Source organism: Ambystoma mexicanum, chromosome 3p, assembly GCF_040938575.1.
Source record: "Ambystoma mexicanum isolate Mex_15411 chromosome 3p, UKY_AmexF1_1, whole genome shotgun sequence".
NCBI lineage: Eukaryota > Metazoa > Chordata > Amphibia > Caudata > Ambystomatidae > Ambystoma > Ambystoma mexicanum.
In genome coordinates, this window is record NC_090925.1 from 1,249,317,637 (window position 1) to 1,249,344,770 (window position 27,134).

A 27,134-nucleotide genomic window follows, 5' to 3' on the forward strand; every position below is an offset into this window, starting at 1 on the left:
TGCACCCATACAGACCCCAACCCCCACCCCCAACTCAGCACACAAACCCACAAGCATACACCATGCACCCATACAGACCCAAACCCCCCCACCCCCAACTCAGCACACAAACCCACAAGCATACACCATGCACCCATACAGACCTGAACCCCCCACCCCCAACTCAGCACACAAACTCACAAGCATACACCATGCACCCATACAGACCCCACCCCCAACTCACCATACAAACTCACATGCATACACCATGCATCCATACAGACCTTAACCCCACCACCCCACAACTCACCAAACAAACTCACAAGCATGCACGCATACAGACCCGGACCCCCCACCCCCACATCTCAACATACACTGAACTTGCACACAAATACATTCAGGCAGACCAAACACACACCCCACCCCCGCATCTCAACACACACTGCACTTGCACACAAACACATTCAAGCAGACCTGACACACACCCCACCCCCACATCTCAACATACACTGAACTTGCACACAAACACATTCAGGCAGACCCGACACCCCCAACCCCCCCGCCTCCGCATCTCAACACTGTAATCCACTTGCACACGAACACATTCAGGCAGACCCGACACACATCCCACCCCCGCATCTCAACATACACTGAACTTTCACACAAACACATTCAGGCAGACCCGACCCCCACACCCCCGTGCATCTCAACACACACTGCACTTGCACACAAACACATTCAAGCAGACCTGACACACACCCCACCCCCGCATCTCAACATACACTGAACTTGCACACAAACACATTCAGGCAGACTCGACCCCCACACCCCCTTCACATCTCAACACACACTCCACTTGCACACAAACACATTCAGGCAGACCCAACACACACACCCCCTCCGCATCTCAACACACACTGCACTTGCACACAAGCACATTCAAGCAGACCCGATACACCCCCCACCCCCGCATCTCAACATACACTGCAGACATACAAATACAAACACACCCAGACACACCCGACACACACCCCCACCTCCGCATCTCAACATACATACAAAAACAAAAAACACAGTCAGGACGCACCCGAGACAGACACACACACACACACACAAACATACAGCCCCCCCCCCACCATGTACTTATCCAGACGTGCTGGAACGCTGGCGAGGCTTCTGGCACTACTGCTGGCGTGGCAAGCAAGGCTGAAATGCCTTCCGGCATCAAGCCTTACTGGCCACGCCAGCCGTAGTGCTGGCACTCCATTGGTGCAGCACACACACACTACGTGGCTCGTAGGAGCTGCGTGGTTCGTGTGCACTGAACCAATGAGGGCCAGTGTTTTGTCCGGCCCGGAAGACAACAAAGACTTTCCTAATGGAGGGCGGCCGATGCTGCTTGCGGGCCGCCCTCCATTAGGAAAGTCTTTGTTGCTGGCGGGCCGGACAAAACGGCATGGCGGGCCGCAACTGGCCCGCGGGCCGTATGTTGTGCACCCATGCAGTAGACGTTCTGCGCTGCTCGCTTTCCTTCCTCATATTACAAATAGCATTTGCTTTCAGTGACATGAAATGTGATATATATTATGACAAACTGCCTTTTATTGTCTGCATATGCGGATTCCTATCCATTCTTCCGCGTTCTGGGAAACCACCACAGAAGTGACGGAGGGGTGATTGATCTGCCACGAGATGTCTAGGCACGTATAGTGTGGGAGTAATGTCTGGTATTTTAGCTATATAAACATGGTAATTCTGTTTTGAAAATTGAAAAAAGGGAATTTACACAAGAGTGAAGAGTAATCGCCCGACGGGAAGGTTAGCAGAAGAAACATTTTGTTTGTTTGTTTGTTTAATACATCAGGCCCTCTGAAGCAGGAGACTTTGCATGAAAGAGACTTGGGCACAGAAGGCCCTGATATTGAGAAAAGGAACTGTAACCCTGTACCATAGAAGCCCAGGTGTGTGCTGTGCTCAAGAGTCTCGCCTTGTCTCATGCTAAAAACATGGGGAAGGGAGAACCCTTCCATAACATCCTGACTTATCATTTTGCAAACACTTCTCTCTTTTCCTGTGAACATTATCCCACACTATTTTGTAGCATAGCAGTAAGGATTGGCAATAGGTTTTTTAGTATAGGCCCTTTTTATTTGACTAGACGCCACTACAACTATAATATTATTATTTGATGGTTGTAACTTGCTCCCATCTTTGATTTAGGTTTAGATTAGGCGTTTAACTCACCCATTTTACAGTTTAATAAACACCCTTGAACTGTGATCACTTGTGTCTGTCTACCTTAGATGCCATGCCTTCCTTACATATGGTGTCAGCGGTGGGATGTGACTCAATTGAAACTAATCGGGGAACCCTGCAATTTCAAAAACAGAGTCATAGAGCTTCTAGCCCCTCATTTGCCATGAAAGAATCAATAGGTTTCGATGTCTGTAGCAGTAGGGAAACTGTTATTCCCCCTAGGAAAAGAGGAAGATTCCTACAGATTTGGTTTTGATACCCCCTCTGTGGTTTTACATAAGGTTGGCCCCAAAATCTGGCCTAGCATGGAAGTTCGGTATAGACGTTTTAGCAGGCGGCATCGATTCCGACTTCCGGGGAGACGTAAAGGTTCTGTTACAGAATCGTGGTGAAATCCCATTTGAAGTACTGTCATGCCCGCGCCGTTGGCACACGCATTGGCAACCATCATGGACTACTTGGTACTCATTTATCCTCCTAATACTCCTTGAACAACTCCTTTTCACGCCTTGGTCTTTTATTTCCATTTGCTCAACTTTGGTTCTTTCTTATTTTATTCAATTAACTACATTTACCATAATGCACCTGGCTACAGTCCTCAATTCCTGGCTCTTCTCATTCATCGTTATTGAGACCACAATCCCCAGAAGCCCTAGCGGCCAGTGCTGCTTCCACCTGCTCAGGACCAGAGAGGGAGGAGGCAGATTGTCATCAGGTGTGCTGCCCCAGGTGCTGTCAATTAGCCTGCCTCAGAACACGGCAGGGCTGTATATAAGCAGCTGCCTGCAGGAGCACAGTGTCTTGCATCTTGAGATCTCCCCGCTCCTGTTTGCCTTGACCCGCTACTTTGTATGCTGTTCCTGTTGCTGCATTATCCTGTTTTGATCCAGTGCCCTTTCCGGGCTCCCTGCCTTGCAGCCGATCACGCTCCTCTGCCTTCTACCTACAGCCCTTGTCCTCTGGGCTTCCTGCCTCGCAGCCCTCTACAGCCAGCGGCCCTGCTCCTCTGGGCTCACTCCTTGCTGCCCTGCTCTTCTGGGCTCCTTGCCTTGCAGCCTGCCTCACTCCGGCTGCCTACAGTCCTTGTCCTCTGGGCTCCCTGCCCCACAGCCTGCAACCCTCTGCTGTCTCCAAGCCCTTGTCCTCTGGGCTTTCTGCCCTGCAGCCTGCCTCACTCCGGCTGCCTACAGTCCTTGTCCTCTGGGCTCCCTGCCCTACAGCCTGCAACCCTCTGCTGTCTCCAAGCCCTTGTCCTCTGGGCTCCCTACCTTGCAGCCTGCACCTCTTCGCTGCCTACAGCCCTTGTCCTCTGGGCTCCTTCCTTGCAGCCTGCTCCCTCTGCTGCCTACAGCCCGTGTCCTCTGGACTCCCTGCCTTGTGGCTTGCTACACTCCTCTACAGTACAGCCTGTTTTACACTTAGCTGCCTACAGCCCTGCTCCTCTGGGCTCACTACCTCGCGGCCCTATTCTTTTGGGCTCTCTGTCTGTCGCCTCCTACTAATCTCTCTCTGTCCTGTTCTTCTGGACTCCCTGCTTTGCAGCCTACTACAGTCCTCCGCAGTCCACTACAGTTTGCCTGCACCTAGTCCCACTCTTGACTGCAGACCTGCTTCCTACTTCGCAGCCCTTCTGTTTTCCTGACTGCTGCACCCTTTTTCTCTTCCTTGAGTCCTCTGTACTCCACCTTAGGTTATCTACTTCAGTCTAACTGCCTTTCCTTCATTTCCTTCTGCTAGATTGCTCATTGACTTCCTTTTCTCTGGATATATCTGTTCTTGTCTTCTCATGTGTCTTATATAATCCCTTTGTACAGAGCTTGCCTGTTGGTTTCCGGCAGGCAACCTCTGCCCCTTCCCTTGTCGCGTTTTCAGTGTTACAGACACCCACTGCTATTGTTCCCAGCCATGAGCATACAGCGTGGGCCTCTGTTATAGCAATCTGTGCAGAAGGCTGGAGTTTCCTAAGGTTCGTGGAACACTCTTTCCCATTTCAGCATACACCCCAAGAGGGAATCCAGTTTGTTTGTACCTTTGTAACTTTTGCCCCTTTTGGCTCACAGCTACAGTTTCCTACTCTTCTTTCTTGTTTAACTCCCTGCTGTGTGTGCTTATCTGCTGCCTTAGTTTGGCACAGCCACCCAACATCTACCTGGGTACTCTGTGCCACTCTTGACAGAGTGCCATTCCTGAGAAGTACGTTGTGGGGATCAAATTGCTCAAGGAACTTTGGAAAAGGGTCTAGTTCCTCAGTTTAAAGAAAGTGAACCAGATGAAACAGAAAGAGGTACATTAGGCTTTGGGGAAGCTGATAAACCTTTTAACATCGAAGAAAGTATGGGAGAAGAGCCTACTATCTATCTCGACCTAGCCTTCGCCATCTAAATGATCCAGCTCTCGCTGCAGCTTTTCTACAAGCTATTCCGGAAGGAGAAGTTATAGAGAAGGGAAGCCACTTTTTCTTCTGAAAGCAAGGATTGGTATATAGAAGAGAGACATCTACAGAAGGATTAGTAACAACGCAGTTAGTAATCCCCAAGACCTACCGAAAAGTTGTACTGGAGATTGCGCATTCCCATCTTACCGGGGGCACTTGGGACAATTCAAAACCCAGACAAATATCAGTGGGACGTTTTATTGACCAGGTATCCACGCTGATATAAAGACCTATATTCAGACGTATGAAATATGTCAGAAAACCAGCACGCACATCCCTTTACCTGCCCCTCTGAATCCTTTACCAATCATAGAAGTCCCTTTTTCAAGAATCGGGATGGACATCATTGGACCTGTAGAAACATCCAAACTTGGCAAAAGATATGTCCTCGTGATTGTTGCCTATGCAACCAGATACCCTAAAACATTCCCAATGTGAAATAATAACACACAGCAAATCCTTAAACACCTCCTACCGTATTTTTCTAGGGTCGGCTTTCCCAAGGAAATACTAACCGATCAAGGTTCAAATGTATGGCAGAAGTCAAAGAGCTACTCCATGTTACCACCTTACAAACTTCTGTGTACCATACACAAACCGTTGGCTTGGTAGAAAGATTCAATAAAACTCTGAAATTAAACTTATGAAAAATGGTAGATAATGATGGGAAAGACTGGGAACAAATGATCCCTTGGGCACTATTTGCAGTGAGGAAAACCCCCCAGGCCTCTACATGATTCTCTCCTTTTAAACTACTTTATGGTAGAGTGCCTAGAGATGTCGTGGATATGCTCTGGGAAACCTAGGAAGAACGAGAAGAGGCACCGATTGCCATCTTGCAAAACGCTACTCGAATTTGAGAACATATGAGACTTGTTCGAGATCGAGTCTGCACGCATATGGGAAAAGCCCACTACCAACAAAAATTCACTTGTGACAGGAAGGTGAGCTTAAGATCGTTCTCCATAGGACAGAATGTACTGGTCCTATTACCCACCTAAGAAAACAAGCTTGTCTCTAAGTGGCATAGACCCTATGAAATATTAGAAGGAACGGGAACCTGTACTTATAAAAAAGCGCAACCGGACAGGAAACAGAAGGTCCATTTATGATATGATATGAAATGGCATTTATAACGCTCCTATACATAAGTGTAACTTAAAAGAGTGGAAAGAGAACCTGTCAGCCAACCATGCCAAAGTACTATCCTGTTTGGTTCCAGAAGAAATACACAGCTTTTAATTCATTTCTCCAGAGCTGTCTATTCAGCAAGAAGATCTAAAAGATGTAGTTACATCATTTCCCGATGTATTTTCAGAAAAACCAGGAAGAATAAAAGGCACCTACCACTATATTAGAACACCCAAGGAAAAAGTGGTTCATTTAAAACCGTATAGACTCCAGGAAGCCCGTAAACAGTAGTTCAGGAAGTAAATAAAATGTTAAAAGCCAATATAACCGAGCCTTCTTCTAGCTCATGGTCCTGCCCTATCTTGTTGGTCACTAAGCCTGACCGTTCCTGGAGGTTTTGCATAGATTTCCTGATAGAGTTAATGCAATTTCCGACTTCGATGCCTATTCCATGCCACACATCGATGACCTAATTGATAAACTCGGAACAGCCACCTTTCTATCAACCTAACAAAAGGGTACTGGGAAGTCCCAGTATATGGGCCAGATAAGGAAAAGACAGTTTTTTCAAGACCCTAGGACTGTTTCAATTTGAAGTCTTGCCTTGCGGCTTACACAGCGCACCAGCCACTTTCCAATGCCTCATGGATAAAATATTGCAACCCTATTTTGATTTTTGTGGAGCTTATATTGACGATATCGTCATCTATAATAAAACCCGGGAGGACCATCTCTTCCATCTTTATACTATTATGAAAGTCCTCAGAAAGGCCGTAAAAACTGCTGCCCATCTAAATGCAGACTAGCCCAATAAGTTGTGAAATACTTCAGCTTCTTTGTAGGGAATGGGAACATACAGCCTCAACATGAGAAAGTGAAAGCCGTCCTAGATACGCTTACACCGAAAACTGAGAGAGATCTTTTAGCTTTTCTAGGGTTAATAGGATATTACCGTAGGTTTATCCCAAACCTTTCGGACAAAACAGCTAGGCTGACAGATAAAATCAAGAACGCCGAACCCCAGAGCCTTCATTGGACTGATGAGGGTGATATATGTTATAACACCTTAAAGCAAGCCCTGTGCCAGAACCCAATCCTAAAGGTAGTAGATTTCTCTAAAGATTTCATATTGCAAAAAGACGCCTCCCTTACAGGGTTAGGAGCAGTCCTATCACAAGTGTGCAATGGATTATAAAATCCCATCTTGATTACAAGTCGCAAGCTTTTCCCACGTGAAAAGAATTACTGCGTGCTGGAATTAGAGGAATTACTCTGTTCTGGAATTACAGGCCCTGGCCATCAAGTGGGCCATTACCCACCTTAAATACTACCTTTTAGGAAGGAAGGTGACACTCGTCACTGACCATTTTCTCCTAGTTTGGATTAGCCAATGCAAACACTCCAACCCGTGTGTTATCTGATGGTTTCTAGGCCTGCAAGCCTACTCCTTTACTGTGGAACACTGAAAAGGTAAAGACCAGGGGAATGTAGATTTCCTTTCATGGTTCCCCTGCGAAGCAGATGCGGCTACATGGCATGGAGGAAGGGTATGTGAGAAACCTGAAGGTGTCACACCCGCTAGTCCCTGGGGATCTGTCATCCAGGTGGCCAGGACACAACCATCGCTATTGGATCCAGTTCCTGGAGGTGGACCAGTGCGGGAGGATCACCGGGATGTGGGGGGGTCTTCGGGGAATGGAAGTGGTACACCGAGAGGTGAGACGCGGTACCCCTTTCCTAATGACACAATTTCCCCATCCTACCCAGTTGGATATTTAGAAACGTTACCTCACTCCCCACTTTTCCAACAAAGGGCCTCATTATAAGTATGCAGGCCCGGTAAGAATGGGGCCAGTAAGCTACCGACACCATTGTTACCGGACTAGCATACTCCGAGTTTTGCGAGCGGGTGCCTTTCAGCCTGCCAGGTCGGGGAGAAGCAGTTGCCATCGTGGCACGGTCCTTGACTCCAGCGTTAAAAGAAACACCAACGAGTTCAGAACAGCCGGTGAGTCGGAAGGAACTGATAGTGGACCGGACTGTGTTAGGCACAATGTTGCAGTGGCAACATTATAGAAGAAGAAAGAAGATAATAGACAAAGGTCTGTTGTGAGTGAAATTGGTACTAGAAACAGAGTTGTCCTATGTCACAGGGTGCTCATTCGAAGGACTCTGGCTGATAACCCTCTCCTGAACAAAGAAAGTGTATTGAACCAAGATGGTAGCAACTAGAAGTACCAAGCAAGGTCATACGAGGTTCAAGCCAAACCCCTCGTACAGTCTAAGTCTTTGACACGTTGTGGAAGTAAAGTGAACTATGTTACTGGGGCAAATGTGAACCCGACTGAGGGAGCTTGCGAAGTAAGGTGAACAGTAATACACCTATGAACATTGTGACGACAAGTATGAACCCGACTGAGGGATGTCCACAGTGAGTGGTTGGTCTGAGCCCGACTGTAGGAGGCTAACGTTGAGAGAAGGATCAGAGCCCAGCTGAGGGGTATCAAAGGGTGATAATGCCCGAACGTGAAGGTTAGCAGAACTAACTTTTTGTTTGTTTGATTAATACATCAGGCCCTCTGATGCAAGAGACTTAGCATGAAAGAGACTTGGGCACAGATGGCCCTGATATTGAGAAAGGGAACTGTTACCGCGTGCCAGAGAAGTCTAGGAGTCTGCTGTGCTCAAGAGTCCCACCTTGTGCCGTGCTAAAAACGGGGGGAAGGGAGACCCCGGCCATAACATCCTGACTTATCATTTTGAGAACACTTCTTTCTTTTCTTGTGAGCATTATCCCACACTATTTTGTAGCATAGAAGTAAGGATTGGCAATAGGTTTTTTTAGTTTAGGCCTTTGTATTTGACTAGACTCCACTAGACTCAACTAAGACTGTATTATTATTATTTGATGGTCGTAGCTTGCTCCCATCTTCAATTTAGGTTTAGGTTTAGATTAGGCATTTATCTTATCCATTTTACAGTTTAATAAACACCCTTGAACTGTGATAACTAATGTCTGTCTTACTTTTATGCCATGCCTCCCTTACAGCGTGTACCAATAAACACATGTTATTGACACCACTTACCAGAGTGACTTAATGTGTAATACTGCCATTTTGGTGAATTGATGTCACTTCTTTGGTTGGTATCCACTTAAGAATTTCGGCAAGGGAAGTTTACTCCTTGTTTTGGGTTTGAAAGGGGTTAAAGCATTTCACGGAAGGGAGTAAATAGTGTTTTTATTCCTAACTAGTGTATTTTTAAGCTAGTACAAATATATTTAGGGCCTTTTTCTTGTAATCCAAAGATTCTTTGTAGAACACAGTAAATTTAAACATGCATTTTTATCATGCAGGCTAGCTTCATCTTCATCTGAGGCATAAGTATAGATAAGTATAGATGAGGTCCCCTTTGTGGAAGTGACGTTCTCAATTGAGCAGTGCTCTCCTTCCCCTTGCTTGTATGAAAAATTGGCCGCAATGATTATTGTGACATTAGGAGGGCCGGTATGAACCAGACCTTCCATTTAGTCAATTTTTTGTCTGTGTGGATCGCTCATGAGTTGAGTGCTCGTCTCGAACATGGAGCTAGACTGAGTTTTACAATTTTTAATCCCCCAGCAGGTCTAACTCGCCCTTTATTCCTTGTGAGCGTAATAGATTGAATGACATTAAGTTGGTTAATAATAACACACTATTACAGAGCCTAGAAGCAGGAGAAATCTAGCATGAAGCATGCTATAAGAAAACACATAAGTATTAATAACAGTTGAAGTCCAGTTCAGTTATTTGAAGTGAAACGCTCTGGGTTCCCAAAAACCTCTCTGTATGTAGGCCGATTAGATATTTGTACTCTTCTTTGCTCTTGTTTATTTGAAGAGTTCTCCTCTCCACCCCCCCACCTTCACCTTCTGCTGCTGGTGTGTGCTGGCAAGATCCACCTGCCTTAAACATTTGGTGAGACAATCTGGTGTGGTCTAGATGAAGTGGGGTACTCTTTTCCTTGGTTCCACCTGGGTTTTTCTGCTCTGTCCCTGTTAAACAATCATGCATTTTAAAAACGTGCCTGCACAGGGCTGACCTGTCTTTCTGGTTAGGTTGAAACAGAGGTCGGAAGTGCCAGTGGCATTGACACTGTAGTTTTAAAGTCACAAAGCGTCTTTTGGCTGATCTGCCTTGCACTGGTATTGATGGATGGTTCCGGATCCTGGCTCCAGGTGCCACGGCGCCCTCGATTATAGCCACCATCGACTCATAGGTTTCTCCAGCTCTCATCCTCCTGCAACCACTATTGGGTTGCAGATCCTACCAGCACTTTATTATTATTAGTATTATTCTTATTAGGGTATTTATTGAGCACAGACCTAGCTTCGGGAAGCAACAGAGCACTTTACAATCATAGGGGGAAAAACACAGTGAGGGTAGCGGAGAAAAAGGGAGCGGGAGCTAATAGAGGAGGGTGGGCAACTGGCAGCATGGGGAAGACAGTGGGGAGCAGATCACTGAGTCTCAGGTAAGGTGGGGCGTGTACGGTGGGTGGACCTAGGTGTTAAGGAGGTGACATTCCTTGAAGAGGAAGGTCTTGAGCTCTTTCCTGAACTAATGAAAATGTGGCTCCTCACGTCTCTTAAGAGGCACAATTCATGGCGAGAGGTCCTGTAATATCGCACTTCCTGTACTCGCAATTTATGTTGATATGCAGCCAAACCACAAATGCATTTATAGGGCATACATGGAGGGCTGTGGGCACTGTCAATATTATTCAATATTAATTTTCGATAATATCCCTTTTTTTCCCGTTCTTCATATGTATTACATCATGTAAATATGTGATCTAATATCACATTGATAAATAAGTGCTACTGGGGACGATCTGAAGACAAAATTGCTGAATTCAAGAAATGGAAAATGCAATTGTATCTTTCAGAATCTCTTCAGATCTTTGTGTGTTTTATTGTTGACAGTAGAGCATGTCTTTGCCACTAATTCAGTTCCTAACCTTCGAGCATTTCTATTGGGGACTATAGGCATTCATGAATCCCCAGCCATCCCCCACCCTGTGAAGCATGACAGAGGGCACTCTTTCGGATAAAAGCTCTAAACAATCACACCTTTCTTCTTAGTTCACCCCTTTTCTGGAATTTGACACCAGCACCAATAAAACAACCGTATTAGATGGAAGGCCCTCATTCATCTGGAAAAACCACCAACTGCCCAGCGACCGCCCGGAGACAGGTGAGTACTGGAAAGTGCAGCCATACCTATTATGGCACACATATATTTTACACCTATTTAACCAGTTTCACTGAAGGTGTCCATCATGTAATGAACTTCGGACACATGTAGATGTTGTGGGAGGACCCCTGGCTTCTGAAGTGCTATTTTGACATGCCAGAGCACTGCTTGGCTGCCACTCGGCTGTCTTCAGTGGTCTCCATCAGTTGAAGCCTCGCTTTCCTGACAGGTTTCATTACATGACGAACAATTGCATTTATAGGTATTGTGCATTTCCTGTTAGCCACGGTAGCTCGGTAGTTATCAAACACTGACTTCTAGCTCAATAAATAGATTTGAAGACATTTATTCTATGTAAAGAAGGGAGCCAAGTACTATGTTGTTTTCCTGTACTTAAATGTTCAGAAACAAGACAACCTAATTTCCAAAGCAAGTGTGTGGTTTTGAAACATACATACAAACATGATCTACAAGGTCCAATCCAAATCTCTCCAGTTGATGATGTCACTTCCTGTGATTCGCCTATCCTCTTTCTTTGTTGCTCTTTCAGCACATACATTTTTTCGGACTGTTTGGAGTTGTGTGCATTTTGAGTGTTTAAATACGTTTGGCAGTTTGTGCATATTCTGAAAATGTGTTTTTGCTTCTTTTTCATCTTTACAGCTTGATTTCCATTTCACAGGGCGCCCATTTCGGGGCAGATGATAATATTGTCTCCATGCAGGTGTTGGCAGCCAAGACCTGCATTGCGTACTGGACAACCACTCTGACATTGGTTGTGCAGCAGGTGTGATAACCAAGATGGCAGACCTGTAACTTGCAGGTCGCTTTGACCCGCCCTGGTGACACTCCTGGGGTGTTCAAGCCCAGTGGTTGATGTCTGCAGAATTTGGGCTTGTTCTTTTCAGGTCTTGATGCATGGAGCTGGTGGGTTTTAGGAGCGACTGTGGTGCCTCACGTTCCACTACACATTGCCAAGCTGGCACTTCCACCAATGCGGAACAGTCACGTTTTTGTTCTCGTTTTGAGTCACAGAGTGCAGCAGTGTGCACATGCACCCCCTGTGTATATCACATGTTCGTCTGCATAATCCAGACCTAATGACAGTATTATTTTCCCTCCTTTACAGAAAGCCACAACTTACTGAGGTCTAGATTGAATAATGTTTCTCCTCTGCCATTTGGCAAGTAATCTCTAGCTGACTAAGGACTTATGAGCCTGCTATGTTCAGGCCTGTGGGCACACACGTTATGTGTTTTCCTTACCTAGGGGGCATACTATGGGAGATACCAAGATAATTATCCGTGTTATGTCCCAGGTATTCATTGAAGTGGAACATGCCTACATGGAAGATGTACGGAATGACACAATGCACCATGGTAGTCAGTTTCAAGAGATTCCTTGAGGACAATTCACCCATCAGTGACTGGGGTGTTTAGACCCTTCCAGGACTAAATCCAGACATCTAGGGGAATCCATGCTACGCGTGCATACTCATTGTTTGCGCACACCAGACATGGTTTATCCATGTGGAAGTTAATAACCCCAGAAGAGACCCAAGTCTGATGGGAAGGGACGCCTTCCTCAGGGTTTGGGTTTGTGAGGCTTGAAGCAGCCTTTATAATTAAGAGGATTGTATCTGACCTCGTACTCTCAGCTCCAGAGGAAATAACTCATGTTTTACATGGCACTAAGACATCACTGAACGATGACTCTCGGGATAACATTTCAGTTTTTGATGAGGATGAGGGCCATGAAGTGTCTACCCCTCACCATCCCATGCGCACGCCGTCCCTACAATTATCCACCCCCACATATCCCCCACCCTCCCCCAACATATCGTTACAGATTATACTGCCTTGGGGTAATTTCAGTAAAGTAAATAACTTCTATGAAAGAACAATGTATGTGTCAGGGGGAATGGTAGGACCCCAAACACAGGTGTAAAGATCTGCCAGATCAGTCTACCCCCACGGAAGAAGTTAAAACTGCAAATTATATTTTCGATCTTGACTATATGCATTATCACAGGTTCACAACATAGACCGACTCATACCGCATAGTGGAATACAGGACACAACGTCTGAGTAAGTCACGCTACAAGATGTACGCCTGACAATGCAGGCAGATTGCCCAAAAACAGGTCTCTGTGTAAAATATCGCCTTGCCGTACATAAACGATTGACTGCTTAGGTTTGTGTCAGAGGATTAAATAATCAAATATGTGGACATTTTATGGTCTTCTTTTCATGACATGCTTCTGGACTTAAAAGACCCCAGTTAAGATTCTTGACCTGGCAGAGCAGGCTAAGCACGCAGGTGAGCCAGTTGATTCCACTTTAATGGCTGTGTGGGCTCAGAGAGCCATGTGTCTACTCATTAATGCCAACGGTGCCATCTTCACTGAAAGATACATACGCCCATTACTAAATATTGACTCCAAATCGGCTGAACCAGCTTCTTCAGAGAAGGCCAGCTGGCTCAAACCCTCCAGTTCAGTTACCCCTCTTTCTGGCTAGTGTCTGAAAAAAACTCTACCCAGCAAGGGAAGATGGTAAGAGCCACTCATCAGGCTGCTTCCAGAGTGGAAATCTAATTTCTTTATAGTGGCAGAGGCTTTTGTTTATCCTGGGACCCCAAACAGCTATGTCCCTTCTTCCCCCCATGAGAATGGAGTGGTTTACGCAGTCTAAGTAGGAGTCCAGCAGTGCACACCACTAGTACTATAGGTGCCTTCAGCAATGCCACCGGTGGAGGTGGAAGTGGGTGCTCAGCTCTTGTGTGGGACGTCTGGTGCACAGTATCCTCAGATGATTGGGTTTTACAAATGATGCAAGGGTTTCATCTGGATTTTGCCAGTTGTCCTTCTAAGAGAGACAGCCTCCTTCAGTAGAGTTATCCCTCCAGGTATTAAAACGGATTGTTCCTGCTGGGAGAAATCCCCGGGGGGGGGTTTGGGAAAAGTGTGCTTGGCCCTCCCTCTGATACCTGGAAAGTGAATCTGCATTTAATAATGGGAGGTATTCACCTCGTCAGAGATGTACTCCTGGAAGACAAATTGAACATGCTTACCTGAAATTCCTATTCATTGCCCGCACAGGATATTTTTCCAAATTTACTAGGGGTGTTGGATGTGGAAAGGGGGTAGCCTCCCATTCTTTCTTGTGTTGGCTCCAATGTGTTTCACCAAACCTACGAAACTTGGAACTGCTGCCGGTATTGAACGGGGCATGCACAAGATAATTTGTTTCGACAATATGACTTCCCTGTTCCAAGGCACTCGGACAGTGGCGGTTCATGTTGAGATGGCAGTAGAGCTATTGCAGAGTTTAGGTCTTCACGCAAGCATGGCTTCCACAGTTCCTGGGTTTTACAGTGGATTACAGAGTTAGCGCCCTTAACACCGCTTAGTCGTAAGTTGCAAGCCATAAAGGAAGACATTCAGTCTTCACCTCTCTGAGTCAGGTCTCTCTCATGGAAATAACCAGTATATTAGGACTGTTAACATCATCTATTACAGCCATTCTCCCAGGGCCACTATATTACAGGGCCCTGCAGAGATTGGTGATTAAGGATCTTCATCATAGTCCGTTTTATGCTCAGGTGATCCTCTTTGCATTGGCGACTCTTATGGCACTTCTAATAGCTCCTTTACAGGTGGCCAAACCACAAAGACAGGCATACAATATTCAGCTCAGCTCCTGACATCCCTATTGAGTCATCTTCTACCAGGTCAAGCTGGGGCGTGAGATGCAGGGTCTTAGCTATACAGGAGGGATATGGTCTTTGGAGTACCAAACCAAACTCATCAATTGCTTGGAGCACCTTGCCATTGTACCTGCTATCCAATCCTTAGCTGGGGATTTAGTAAAATCTATAAGGGTTTATGGTCGTTGCTGGTGTGTGGAATGGCACTTAGATCCCATGTCTATGTCTCTAGTAAGTATCATGAATGTTATGATTTCATTGGAAGCAGATGGTAAAGCTTATCGCATTATTGTATTTATCGCTCAGCGTTTTCTGGGGGTCATGAGTTAATGGACCATTCATCAGCTGGTGAAGACCTGTTGTTGTGTATGCTTCTGTAATGTGTTAATTTGTTGAGACCATCTGCTTCTTGCTTGATGTAATTGTGAGATGGTAACAGAATGCTTGAAAGCTGGCCCAACAACTCGAGTCTCAGCCTAAAAGCAGGGTTGACTGCGGTGCTCTTATGTCCTGTGCCTTGTAAGTGTGTTTCAGACTGCAATTGGTATCTCACAAATTTTAATTCCTCCGCAAGCTGGTACTTTCCCAATTTCTAGACACACTAAGACTGGGAATAAAGCTGCATTTCATCAGCACTTCCTGGTAATCCATGCCTCTGAGTGGGTCGTTGTCTGGAAACATATGAATGAGTGACTGCTCTGAATAGGCACGGAATGCTACTAGTCAGTACAGTAAGCACAGATTCTATTAAAGGCATATATACAGCTATTATCCCTCCCATCTTCTGTACATGCATTGGCTTCACTGTTCATATTATGGTGTGTCTGTATGTCAGGTGCATTTACAATCCTTGCCTTATTTTATGGTTTGTTCCTCAAAGGGTCAGACAGTTAAGGCTTCCTGAGTTTGGAGAGTTCAGTGTAGTTGATGGCGGGAATGTCCTTTCTGCTTACTAGATGGGTCATGCGTCATTTAGATGAGGACAATAAGTGTCCTCATCAACTGGAGAGATAGGGATAGGACTCCAGACAATAGGTTGAAAATGACAGTTTTGCTGAGGGTTTTCTAGGACATGTACTTATTTGCAGTCATTGTTTTTCATTGCCGCTTGATGATGAAGTCAAAGAAGGGAGCACACTACTTGACCCAAGGTCTTCAATAGAATCAGTAGTGTGTGCACTACAAATGTATGAACAACCTGAATTCTTGAGCTATTTTTTAATAGGATAACAGAATCTTTCTTTTAGTATCAAATAACCATGGTTAAGAAGAATGGTTACATGATCCTTGATTTATTGTAGTGTGATACGTAGATTTTATTTTTGTTGGCTCGACATAACAAAATGGTCTACAACCCTTTCCCTGTACACTTTATGCTTCTCGTTGCATTTTCCGAGAGATGGTCTGACTGTGTGATAAGCCTTTGTGTTTCTTACAGCTCATTCACTATTTGCAGTTGGTAAGAGTTCTTTAGTAAGCAGGTGAGTGGGATACTTACCCTTTTAAGCAGAGAATAGCACATTACTTGATTAGAAACATAGATCTGCATCATGTTATTCTGCTAGGAAGGGTTGCATTGCTTGCTCTGCAGAAAGTCTAAGGTTAAAACAGATCCCTGAAGCAGAAATGATGAGCTGGCCAGACACTTCATCAGATGGGCATGGGCAATGGTTCTTGGTCATGTTCCATATCCTGCTGCTTCATTTGTCATTGTTTTCTCTTCACTTCAGGAACTACGATTCTGACCATCTCCATCTTTAGTCTGGCAATCACAGTCATCATTGGCCTCGTTGTAGCCTGGTTGGTGCTCAGGTATGGACAATAACTTCTATCGTCTTCTTTGGCTGTAGATCTGTGACTGTATGGTTAACTCAAATATAATGTCCTTCGAATGGTGATCAAAGTTTGACAATAAGATACAAAACAAGCTTAAAGGACAGGTTGGAGAGCATTTGTTAAACTTTGAAAGCAAAGTGATTGAAACTAAGGTTAGTCCCTTAAAAAGGAGTTTGGACCAAGCATGACTGAGGTTACTAACTGGGAGACATTTTAAGGACAACATTCCATTTACCAAAAATCCACCCTTCTGAGTGGAAGGCAAACACTCAAAATCCAATAACCTTACTTGTCCAGCAGGCTGTAGCTGGCACTGGCACCTGTTGCACAAGGTGTGTGTGCTGCTGAAGGTATATTCACCCCCTCTAGAGAGTTAAGGGAAAGTGATGATCTTGCTGGCCAACGCTAAGAGGGCTGGTAATGTAGCTCAGTCCCGTTGAAGATGGCAAACGTTTTTCTGACAGTTTATGTTGCTATCCAGTCGGACTAAACACGCTCTCAACATATTTACGCAATCAAGTGTCGCCATGGAAATGCAGAAGACGATCTCTGCTGCAATGCATATCAAGACACCTATTCTCCATTTTCACTTATATTATCCACATCTCTGTAGCACTGTTTGTTGATTGTTTCAAAGTAAATGTTAGCTTTACCAAGTCACTTTCTACATCTTGGTGAAACTACAACATACTCAATCATCCACTAGTTTAGTCAGAGTGATTAACATTATTTATGTTACCAATGCAGCATGTATTTTTCAGATTAATGCATGTACTCATTAACATATATTTGTTTCATTCATTTTATCTTGTGGCGTACAGAGCATGCATTTGGTGAGTTTATGGTAAACAAACTTGGAACCAAAGTGCATCACGTTACCCCTACATGTGTCATACGTTCCATCCTCACAGAATTGCTAAGCTTTTCAGGACATTGGGTCACATTACGACCCTGGCGCTAAGTGTTTAACAGCGCCGTAAAAGGCTACGGTGCGTTAAACACTTATCGCCTTAATACGAGGTCCCTTCGCGGGTCTACACCAGCCATTAAAGTAGGGACCCAGAAAGGTACCTTGGTGCTAAGTATGGTACCGCAATTTGCGGTACCGTACTTAGCGCCTTCCCCATTCCCATAGAGCCCTATGGGGCGAAAATGGGAATGGGGAAGGGCCATGGTTCAATGGGGAATTACCGCCCTGCCAACCTTGGAATGGGGTGGTAATTCCCCATTGAACCATGGCGGACCCGTTACAACACCGGCATCAACTATGGTGCTAATAGCGCCATGGTTTAGCGCCGGTGTTGTAATGAGGGCCATTGTGTTGGATTTTGCAGCATGGAAGATATCCAAAGAGCATGGAATAGATAAGAATTGTTCAATATGTATATCATTTTTTTTAAACTCTTCCCTGTGCTTTTACCTACAAAGTACGTAGTTGCAAATGGTGGAGTTAATATAGGGAAATATGCATTAATTTGATGTACCAAGAATCATAATTTCTACTAGTTTTGTTAATTAGTAGCTGCACAGTGCTCAGACATAAAACAATGTACATCTAATGTCTAAAAAATCATATTCTGGCACTATTTCCTGTCACTTTGAACCAAACCCAGTATGTATGCATTATGATCCGGTTGCTGTTTTGATTACAAACAATACCGGCCCAACCCTTCGTCCACACTTTGGAGAAATTCAGTAGCTATTTCTATTGTTTAATGACAAATTTCACAAGCTGTTGTTGCACATCGCAGCTGTTCCTCACCCACACTGCCCTTTCACAAAGCTTTGGGAGTGCTCACAGCGCATGAACGTTCACATCATAGTACGTTCAGTTGCCATTGAAATTGGTGCAGAGAGTTGCTAAGGCTGTGTCTATAGCAAAGTGGTTTCCAAAATGTGTGGCTATCTCACCCACTCCACTACCCACCTAGGGCACTGCTGATAATGTCCGGGGTTGGTAGTGTGTGATAGAGTAGGGAGACAGGATTGTGCAAGGCAGTATGAAAATACAGAATTGTAACTCCCCTTAATAGAATGTTTAAGCATTTCTGTTATTTTGGGTAGTCAGGTGTTGGGCTACAATATTTTGTACTCCCTGAAACACCACATATTGAAAATTAAAAAGGAACTCGTTTTTGAAAATGTCTTGTAAATGTCATGATAAGCAGGGAATGTAAATGTGTGAGGTTTTGGAGGCTTCACATCATGGTGTGTGATATGAGTAATGTCTGTTGTGTCGTAAACTCACATTGAGCATCACCCTGGAACGACGTCTCAATAGTTCACCTCTATTCAAACCATGATTAGCTATACTGAGTAAACAAGGCACTTGAACATTGGAAAGAAAGTGTAAAATGTTACACATGCCAAGTTTTCAATTGGCCATACAATAACATGATATCTGTGAATTTCAATGAGATTACATACATCTTATTCATACAAGAGCTGACTCTCTGGTGAGTACTCCCACATATACTGTTTTATATCGGGTGCTAGTGGGTCTGCCGCTGGTTAAGCAAACATGAAGAACAGTCACCTGGAGTAGATGCCTTTGGCTATCGTCTTCTGTTATCAGAGACAATCATTGTATTTGACATAGTATGGTTTTAGGTGAAAGGGCCGAATGCAATTGTTTCGAATGCAATTCTTTCGAACCAAAAGGACCGAAAAAAAAGTAAAATGTACGTTTTTTTGAGGGGGGTTTGGGGGGCAGCGATCCCCCCCAAACCCCTGTTTTTAGTGTAAAAAACAGTTTTTTCCTATACGAAAGCAAAAAAAATAAATACATTTAAAAAAAGCATTCAACTTTTGTATTTCGAAACAATGTATTCGACCCTTTGATCGGACACCACATAGTATTGCATTTGAAATTGGGAATTGGCCAGAATGCCCCATCAGGATGTAAGACAAGTCGTCCTAGATGCCACTAGGCCGTTTCATGCGCCAGCTTAGTGTGATGTGATAATTTATTTAAACTTTTCTGTGCATTGTGCTTTTGTATCTGTTGGTTTATCAAAGTTATATTGTCTTCAGAGACATTCCACAATCTGTCTGCCCACCATAATTACTAGAAATCTTGACAAATGGTGTGTCAAGCTGTGGAAAGACACATTATCCAAATACACAAGGACAATTTAACAGACTACCACGCCTTTACCTACATGTTGCATAACTACTTCAAGTGACGACTCAATACAATAGCACGTTGAATTCATTAAAATCTCCCAGCAGGGTGTGATACAAGTCTTAGAAGATGGATCAAATGTCTTCTTTTCTGTGCCTTTTGTGAGAAACCTGAGGGTGTACTCACACCTACTCCCCTTGGATCCTCTGTTCAGGTGCCAGGGAAAGGCCATCGCTTTTGGATCCTGACCCTGGGGTGGAGAGGCGAGGGAGGATCGCCTGAGTGGAGGGTCCTTGAGGATAGGGGAGATGATGCCTGCAGGCGAGATATGGTACCATGTTCCCTTTGAGAATGAATCCTACCCTCCCCCTTCCTTCATAGGGTATTGCCAGCCCATATCCCTTTCAAGCACACAGTATGACCTTAAAGGTTATGCCTTTAAAACTGGGAGGAGGAAGAGGTGACTATGAGTAATGCACACTCCTAGTCAGTTTCACCACTGTGGTTCTGGGACGAGGAAGATGCCTGCAAAGGATCAGGCATGTCATGTTAATTACTACAATGAGGGTCAGGCAAACTACTCACACCTGCAGCCTGTTGAGAGGCTTCAGGTGCTTAAAATTAGTCCCATACTGCAAAGCAGTGAGAACCTGCCTGGAGACAAGGTGGCAGACGTGGAGCATGGAGCAGGCCACCGCAGGCCTGGTAAGGAGGACACCATGTGTTCTCAGGAGAGGAAGGAGTTGCAGTGACACGAGCATGCCGTGAGAGGCGCAAAACCCCAACAATTGCCAGTGTTACATGTTCCCAACTCGAGCTGGGGAACACAGAGCAATCCTGTCTGCCGCAGGACGCTGCCTGAGCAGTTTTCGAAGGTGAGCGCTACTCGCTGTTTCTCCCGATGCCTATTCAGGAGCAGAGAGCTGAAGTAAGAGAAGCACGAAGCTGCCTGACGAAGCAGAGCCGCTCCGGTGAGTACGAGAGAGAGGATACTCCTACCAGGTGCTCTGGGGCAAATGTGAGACCGTTAATGTTTGCGAACAACCTAAAGGCGCATAACAAGAGGGCTTGGAACTTGGCAGCCAATATTGAATACCGAACAACAGAAATTACATGAAAATCATGTGAAATTGTGGCACAAGTGGAAAACAGAGACATGCTGGGTTAAAAGGAGTGAAACTTGTTACCAACAATAAGAAACAAAGTGAAAGTTGTTCATGAACATTTATGAACTGAACGAAAGGCATGTGGAAAAGACTAGGTATTGAACTCAGAGGGGCAAAGTGAATGCAAGGTGGTGGAAGTAGACATACACCATCAAACAAGTTGAATGCAAGTTGTGGCAAAGCTAAAATACTGCCAATACAGAAATGCTGATGAAGAGTTTGTGGAGTTGTGTTACACTTGAGGAAGGGAACCCCGAGCCGTATTTCGTTGGGAAACTATTTGAACTTGGGGAAGGGCAATCTGACCCAAGCTCGAGCTGGAAGAAGCTCAGAACTTTATTTTGAACAATGTTTCTTTTGGTACTGCCATCCCTGCACATTGTATGCCTTTAGTTGTAAGGGCAAGCATAGGTTTGGACACAGACAGACTTGTAAGTTGAACTTACTGACACAGACGATCCTTAGTTTCTTTAGGTAGGGAAATCCCACCTTTGCCTAGGGCATGTTAGGCCTTAATCCATCCTGATTTATAAAATAAAATCATTTTTGTTTAAAAGGTGAATCTGTTGTCTGTGTCTTGCTTCATGATGCCTTCACACTTTTCAGTGCCCAAGGTATGTACAGTTCAGTGTCATGCCACTATCTACCACTACATCCAGTTACATCTTTACACATGTTGTGTCTTGCTGGTCAAAGCCAGATGGTCAAAATACATCATTTCTTTATATTTTCTATTTAAAGCGTATAGCTAATACAATTACACCTTTTGCATACAAATCATCACACTAAGTACAAACCAATTAAAAACCACAGTTAATATTTACACATAAAAGCAACGCTATTAAAATCCACATCCAACAGTTCATATACTACAAATTCAAATTATTGTTCACTAGTAAGGTTCACGTACAGATTACATTATTCAGATATATGTATAAAACCACCATTCAAATTAATCTAAATTGTCCCATCAATGTGAGGAATATACCTCCATATTTATTCTATGGAATTGGCCATATCACTTATTTGTGTTTTGGGAGTGTGCATTAATAGCATGCCTCGTATGCGTTCCCAGACATGCATTGCAGCAGTAGTGATCATAAGCGACTCTGCCGCAACAATCATAGACCAAAACTGATCTGATGCAATGCTACTTCGCCATGTGCAAAAGCTCTCATAGCCCTTTATCCAAAGATCAATTACCTTCTCACATGCCGTCAAAATGTGCCTAGTAGTTTCTATGTATTTGGCACATAATCTTTTTTCTCCTGGTGTGTTCTGCCAGGAGCCAGTATGTTCCAAAACCGGCAAAATATTTAATCGTAGATACATGATAAAGCGGTACTGTGTAGGAGCATGCATTAATCAAGTAACTTCACGGCTTATGATATTTAAAGCTTTGTTTGACATTTGCCTCATACCACTGTTTATTCTCTTATATGCCAATAGATCTCACTCAATCCTTTCCTGTGACTTGAGCTTTAGTTTATGGAGATAAAAACCAATATCTGCTGCCTATATCGGAGGCAGACCAATATTCGCCACAAAGTCTTGTACAGAATCAGCCAATTCATGATGTGCTTTATGCAAGGAACTCATGGTGGCAACAGTAAAGACAGACACAAGTGATCACAGTTCAAGGGTGTTTATTAAACTGTATTAATGGGTTGGAAAAACACCTTATCTAAACCTAAATCTAAGATGGAAGCAAGCTACCACCAATTTCAAAAAGAGTGTGGGGTAGTGTTCACAAGAAAAGAAAGAAGTGTTCACAAATGATGGGTCAGGATTTTATAGCGAGGGGTCTCCCTTCCCCACGTTTTTAGCACGGGACAAGGCAGGACCTTCGAGCACAGCACACTCCTGGGACTCGCTAACACAAGGTTACAGCTCCTTTCAATGATGCCAGGATCTTCTGGGGCCAAGTCTCTTTCGAGCAAAGTCTCTTGCAGTAGGTAATCTTTCAAGTTGGGTGATTGCTGTTCGCCTCTTTGATACCTCTCAGCCGGCTCCGATCCTAATCTTTCATGTTGAGCAATTGCTCTTCGCCCCTTGGATCCCCTCAGCTGGGCTCCGATCCTAATCTTTTACGCTGGGTGATTGCTCTTCACCCCTTGGACCCCCCTCAGCTGGGCTCCAATCCTTCTGCCAACTTTAGCCTCCTTCAGTTGGGTTCACTACAGTCCTTCACCCAAAAACGTATCACTCAGTAATCTCAGTGTCTTTTTAACCAACTTTGCATTGTGGACATCCCTCAGTCAGGTTTACCCTTGTCATCACAATGTTCACGGGTATATCATTGTTTTACCATCAACTCACAGGCATCCATCTGTCAGGTTCACATTTGCCAGTTTCCCAGTTCAATCAGTTTTCTCCAATGTGCTAAAGACTTTTGAGTGTACGAGGAGTTTTGCTTGACCCTCGTAGGACCACTTTGACACTTCATACTAACCTCTCCTAAGGCCGCTTGCTTTTCGTAGTTGCAAAAAAAGGAACACAACACAAAAAAGGCTTCAGGCAGAGTCCTTCGAATGAGTGTCCCTGCGACGCCTGCCTACTCTGTTTCTGAACCGTTTACTAGGTTTCTTTAAAGTTCAATTACACAAGTTCTTTGTTCAACAAGGTTGACGCCTTCAACCTTGGACCCAGCACAGTTCAGTTTTACTATCTGTCTTCTCCGACTCACCGGCTATACTGAACCTTTGAAGTTCCTTTTCTCAGGAGTCAAGGATGGCACCAAGGTGTTAAGTGCTTCTCCCCGCTCTGACTATCAGCGCGTGAAGGCCCTGTGTGCCGCTGACACCTGTCACACAGCACGCAAGCTTAACTTCCTGGTCTTATGCTTTCCCTTTCAGAGGCTTTGCGGATCTGAGTTGTAAAGTGCAAGGACAAATCCCTCTCCTTCGTCCCTCCAGGTCTCTCCGCCTTGCTCCTCCGCTTGAACTGCCGGTCCGGAATAGCTGCTTCCGCGTGCGTTGAGCCTTACTCGAAGTGTGCTTTCGTGCTCCTTCTTTTATCCCTGTTGGGAAGGGAAAGGCCATCAGGTGTGCATAGCGATGGCCGTGTCCTGGCCACCTAGATGACAGATTGCTAGGCACTAGCAAGTGAGACACCGTCAGGTGTCTTGCATTTATTACCCATTTGGTAATATACATGTCCTTTGGACATAGAAAATATATCAGGGATATCCATAGTGACACTGGCTTGATTTATTTTTAGGCTTAACTTACTACAGTTTAGTTTCCTAATAGTATATAAGGAGGTAGTGCCTAGTTCCATTCTCAAAGTGGCCACAGGAACAGTCGTGGTGAGTTCAATAGTGACCCAAGTATTTTTCCTTCTAATTTGTCTAACCAACACACGTGATTTTCAGGAACAGTTTCCAAACCATATCATTAATATCCATGGTACAGTTGCTTTGATGTACACGTCTAACAGTCCCTCTACTGGCTCTCCACCAACCCTCTTAATGAATCCCGTTAATACCAGCCATCGTCGCATAGCTTTAGCTTTAACATAGCCATAGTATTGTGGGGATGTAGGAGCACTTTAAAATGGTAGCCCATGGTAGACATAGGTTTTAAACTGCTCCAATGTTGTATCGTTAGTATGCCAGCTAAACCTTGTAGTGTGTTGACCTTTACTCTGTATGTACATAACCTTGATCTTTGCAAGGTTAATATTCAAGAGGTTCTCATCCATAAACTGGACAAGGTTGTCAATGGCTCTTTGTAGGCCAAGAGGGGTGTGGTCAAGTAAAACTGTGTCATCTGCATAAGTAATCCATAGTAACGCCAGCCCTCCAATAAGTGGCGGAATGATCTGTGCCGTAATTATTTTCTCCCAAATGTCAGCCACATAGAGGTTAAAAAACAGGGACGCTCGAATGCATCCCTGTTTTAGACCCCTATCAGTAGGCATGGCAGAGGAGATATGACCGTTGTATCGGTATATAGGGCCTTGATAAAGTACAGCAGGTGTTGGTCAATACCCCATCTTTCTAGTTTTGACCACAAGATGTGACAGTCGACACAATCGAATGCTGTAGAATAATCGACACAACATATGCAAAGGTCAACATAAGTCCCAATCAATACATCAGTGGCCAGCATGTGTAGGGCCCACAGCCCTTCCTAAATCCTAGCTGTTGGGGTCTTAGCAGATGTTTATCGCTAGCCCATTTATTCAATAATTGCAACAGAATGATAGCAAAAACCTTACTGCTAGTATCTGGCATGGCTAGTAATCAGTGGTTGTTAGGGTCTGTGCGGGAGCCACACTTTTGTATCAGAATCAGTACAGAGTTGAGCCAACTCCAAGGGAGCACTTCTGTTGTGCATATTTTCATGTACATTTCATGCAATACGCTCACCCAAAATTGAGGGTGGGTCTTCAATACAACATTGGCTAGCCCATCTGGCCCTGGGGCCCTAGATGGTTTTAATCTTGCCAGAATATCAAGAATGTCACTTATTTCTATATTCAGGACTGGGCCACCCAAATAAGCAACGTAGAGTTTACATTACACAATACTTTTGTCCCAGTAGAGTCCTTTTAGATGTGCCTTCCAGGCTTTTTCTGCTATAGCACAGATTTCCTTAGGGGCCATTGCGGCCAAGTAAGTCCAATATAAGTACTGGGTTTTCTGGGAGTTATTTGTACGAATCAGTCCATAGACCATTTTCCAATTTACTGATTCAAGACTGGCTTTGTGGCCACACAACCAATTCTTGTGTTTGGAAGATATGACCCTAATCTTGGCTTTTGTTCCTGGAAATTCAGACTCTTATTTCTCTTAATGACCCTCAGCCTCTTGCGTAACAAGGGCTTCCAATAGGAATCCGATAATCAAAAATGCACATAATTCCCCCAAGTCACCTTTCAGCAGTTTCGTTTTTCTTCTGGGGAGCAAGCGATCTGCACATTGGCCCTTTTTAAATTGGCCTCACACCACACAACTCTATTTCCCTGGTTGTTACTGACACCTTGCCTAGTTCTGCCTTCCTGTTCTTCGGTACATATACATGAATGGTAGCTTTCACCATTGCGTCGTCACTAGCTGGTGTAAATATAATTTCATATTTTAGTACTTTACAATGCACAGTGTCTGTAAGGAATATACAGTCAAAACATGAATGATTGCGCCCATGAGTCCACATAACCATCTCCAATAGGGTTTTGTTCCTGCTAGGCAACAGTGGTACTAGGTTGAATTCCAGCAGTACTTCCAACCACCTCTGACCCTTCTGTATCAATGTGCGGGAATGCTCCGAAAGCAAGCTTCATTGGTCATTTGTTATATCATCACTTACTAAATTAATACATTGCGCATTGAAGTCACCAGCTATAATTATACTCCCTTAGGGTTCTTTAAGTTCCATGTTGACAATAACTCTGTCACCCATTTCAGCAGTGCGTCAGTATTTGTTCCATCAGGGGGATCATATACATTTAATATTAAAGTACTACCATTCCAATCAAAAAGGTTCTTAGTTTCAACTGCCAAACCATTGTCACACGATGTTCCAGTATTGTACCCTAGTATCTCGTAACCGTGTCTAAGGCCGATGCATATGCCACCCTTGGGTCTCTCCTTCCGAGCTGTAATTGCTGGTGAAAAAATATTTGATAACAATCCATTGAAAAGGTTGAAGTCAAACAAGTTGTTTGTAACATGAATATGTCACTCGAGACAAGAGCAGCATAGCCTATTCGTTGTGTGGTAAACTATCTAAATCCCCTTGTATTGCAGGATATGAGGAGGCCCAATTCAGAGTTGGCCCATGTTCAAAACCATAGCTCTTCAGCCGAAGACACCCTAGGCTTATTTGGCAAAGTTTGCTGTATCAATTTAGATTGTTGTCCTAGGTGTCCCAAAATCTTTTTTGACCAAGCAGGTTTCGTTACTGCGTTTCCCTCCGGGGTATGCAAAGGGGTCTTAAAACGCTCCTCCTTCAATGTACCATAGTATAGTTGCATGCAGTAGTCCAAAGTATACAACTTATCAACACATTGCATTTCCACCACCATACAACTGACAAACGTTACCACCACCCAATTAAATTGGCTATGATAGTCGAGTTGTTCTACCCTTTCAATATATTGCAACTTCAAGATGGACAACTCCTCAATTTGTTGCAACAGTGCCATCAGGTTTCCTCTATTTAAAAATGGGTTATGGCTAGTATGATCAATTTCCTCAATGCAAATGCATTGTGGATAGTATGCTGATTCCTTCTGTTGCTGATTATAGCGGTGTGTCCATG

General features: G+C 44.4%; 1 protein-coding gene across 1 annotated transcript in view; it reads left to right on the forward strand.

Moving 5' to 3' along the window:
- Positions 1-27,134, forward strand: part of GUCY2C (guanylate cyclase 2C) — a 484,448-nt gene that overhangs the window by 211,244 nt on the left and 246,070 nt on the right. The window contains exons 4-5 of the mRNA XM_069650287.1: positions 10,923-11,034; positions 16,473-16,554. Of these exons, the coding sequence (XP_069506388.1) occupies positions 10,923-11,034; positions 16,473-16,554 (194 nt within the window). The remainder of the gene's footprint in view (positions 1-10,922; positions 11,035-16,472; positions 16,555-27,134) is intronic.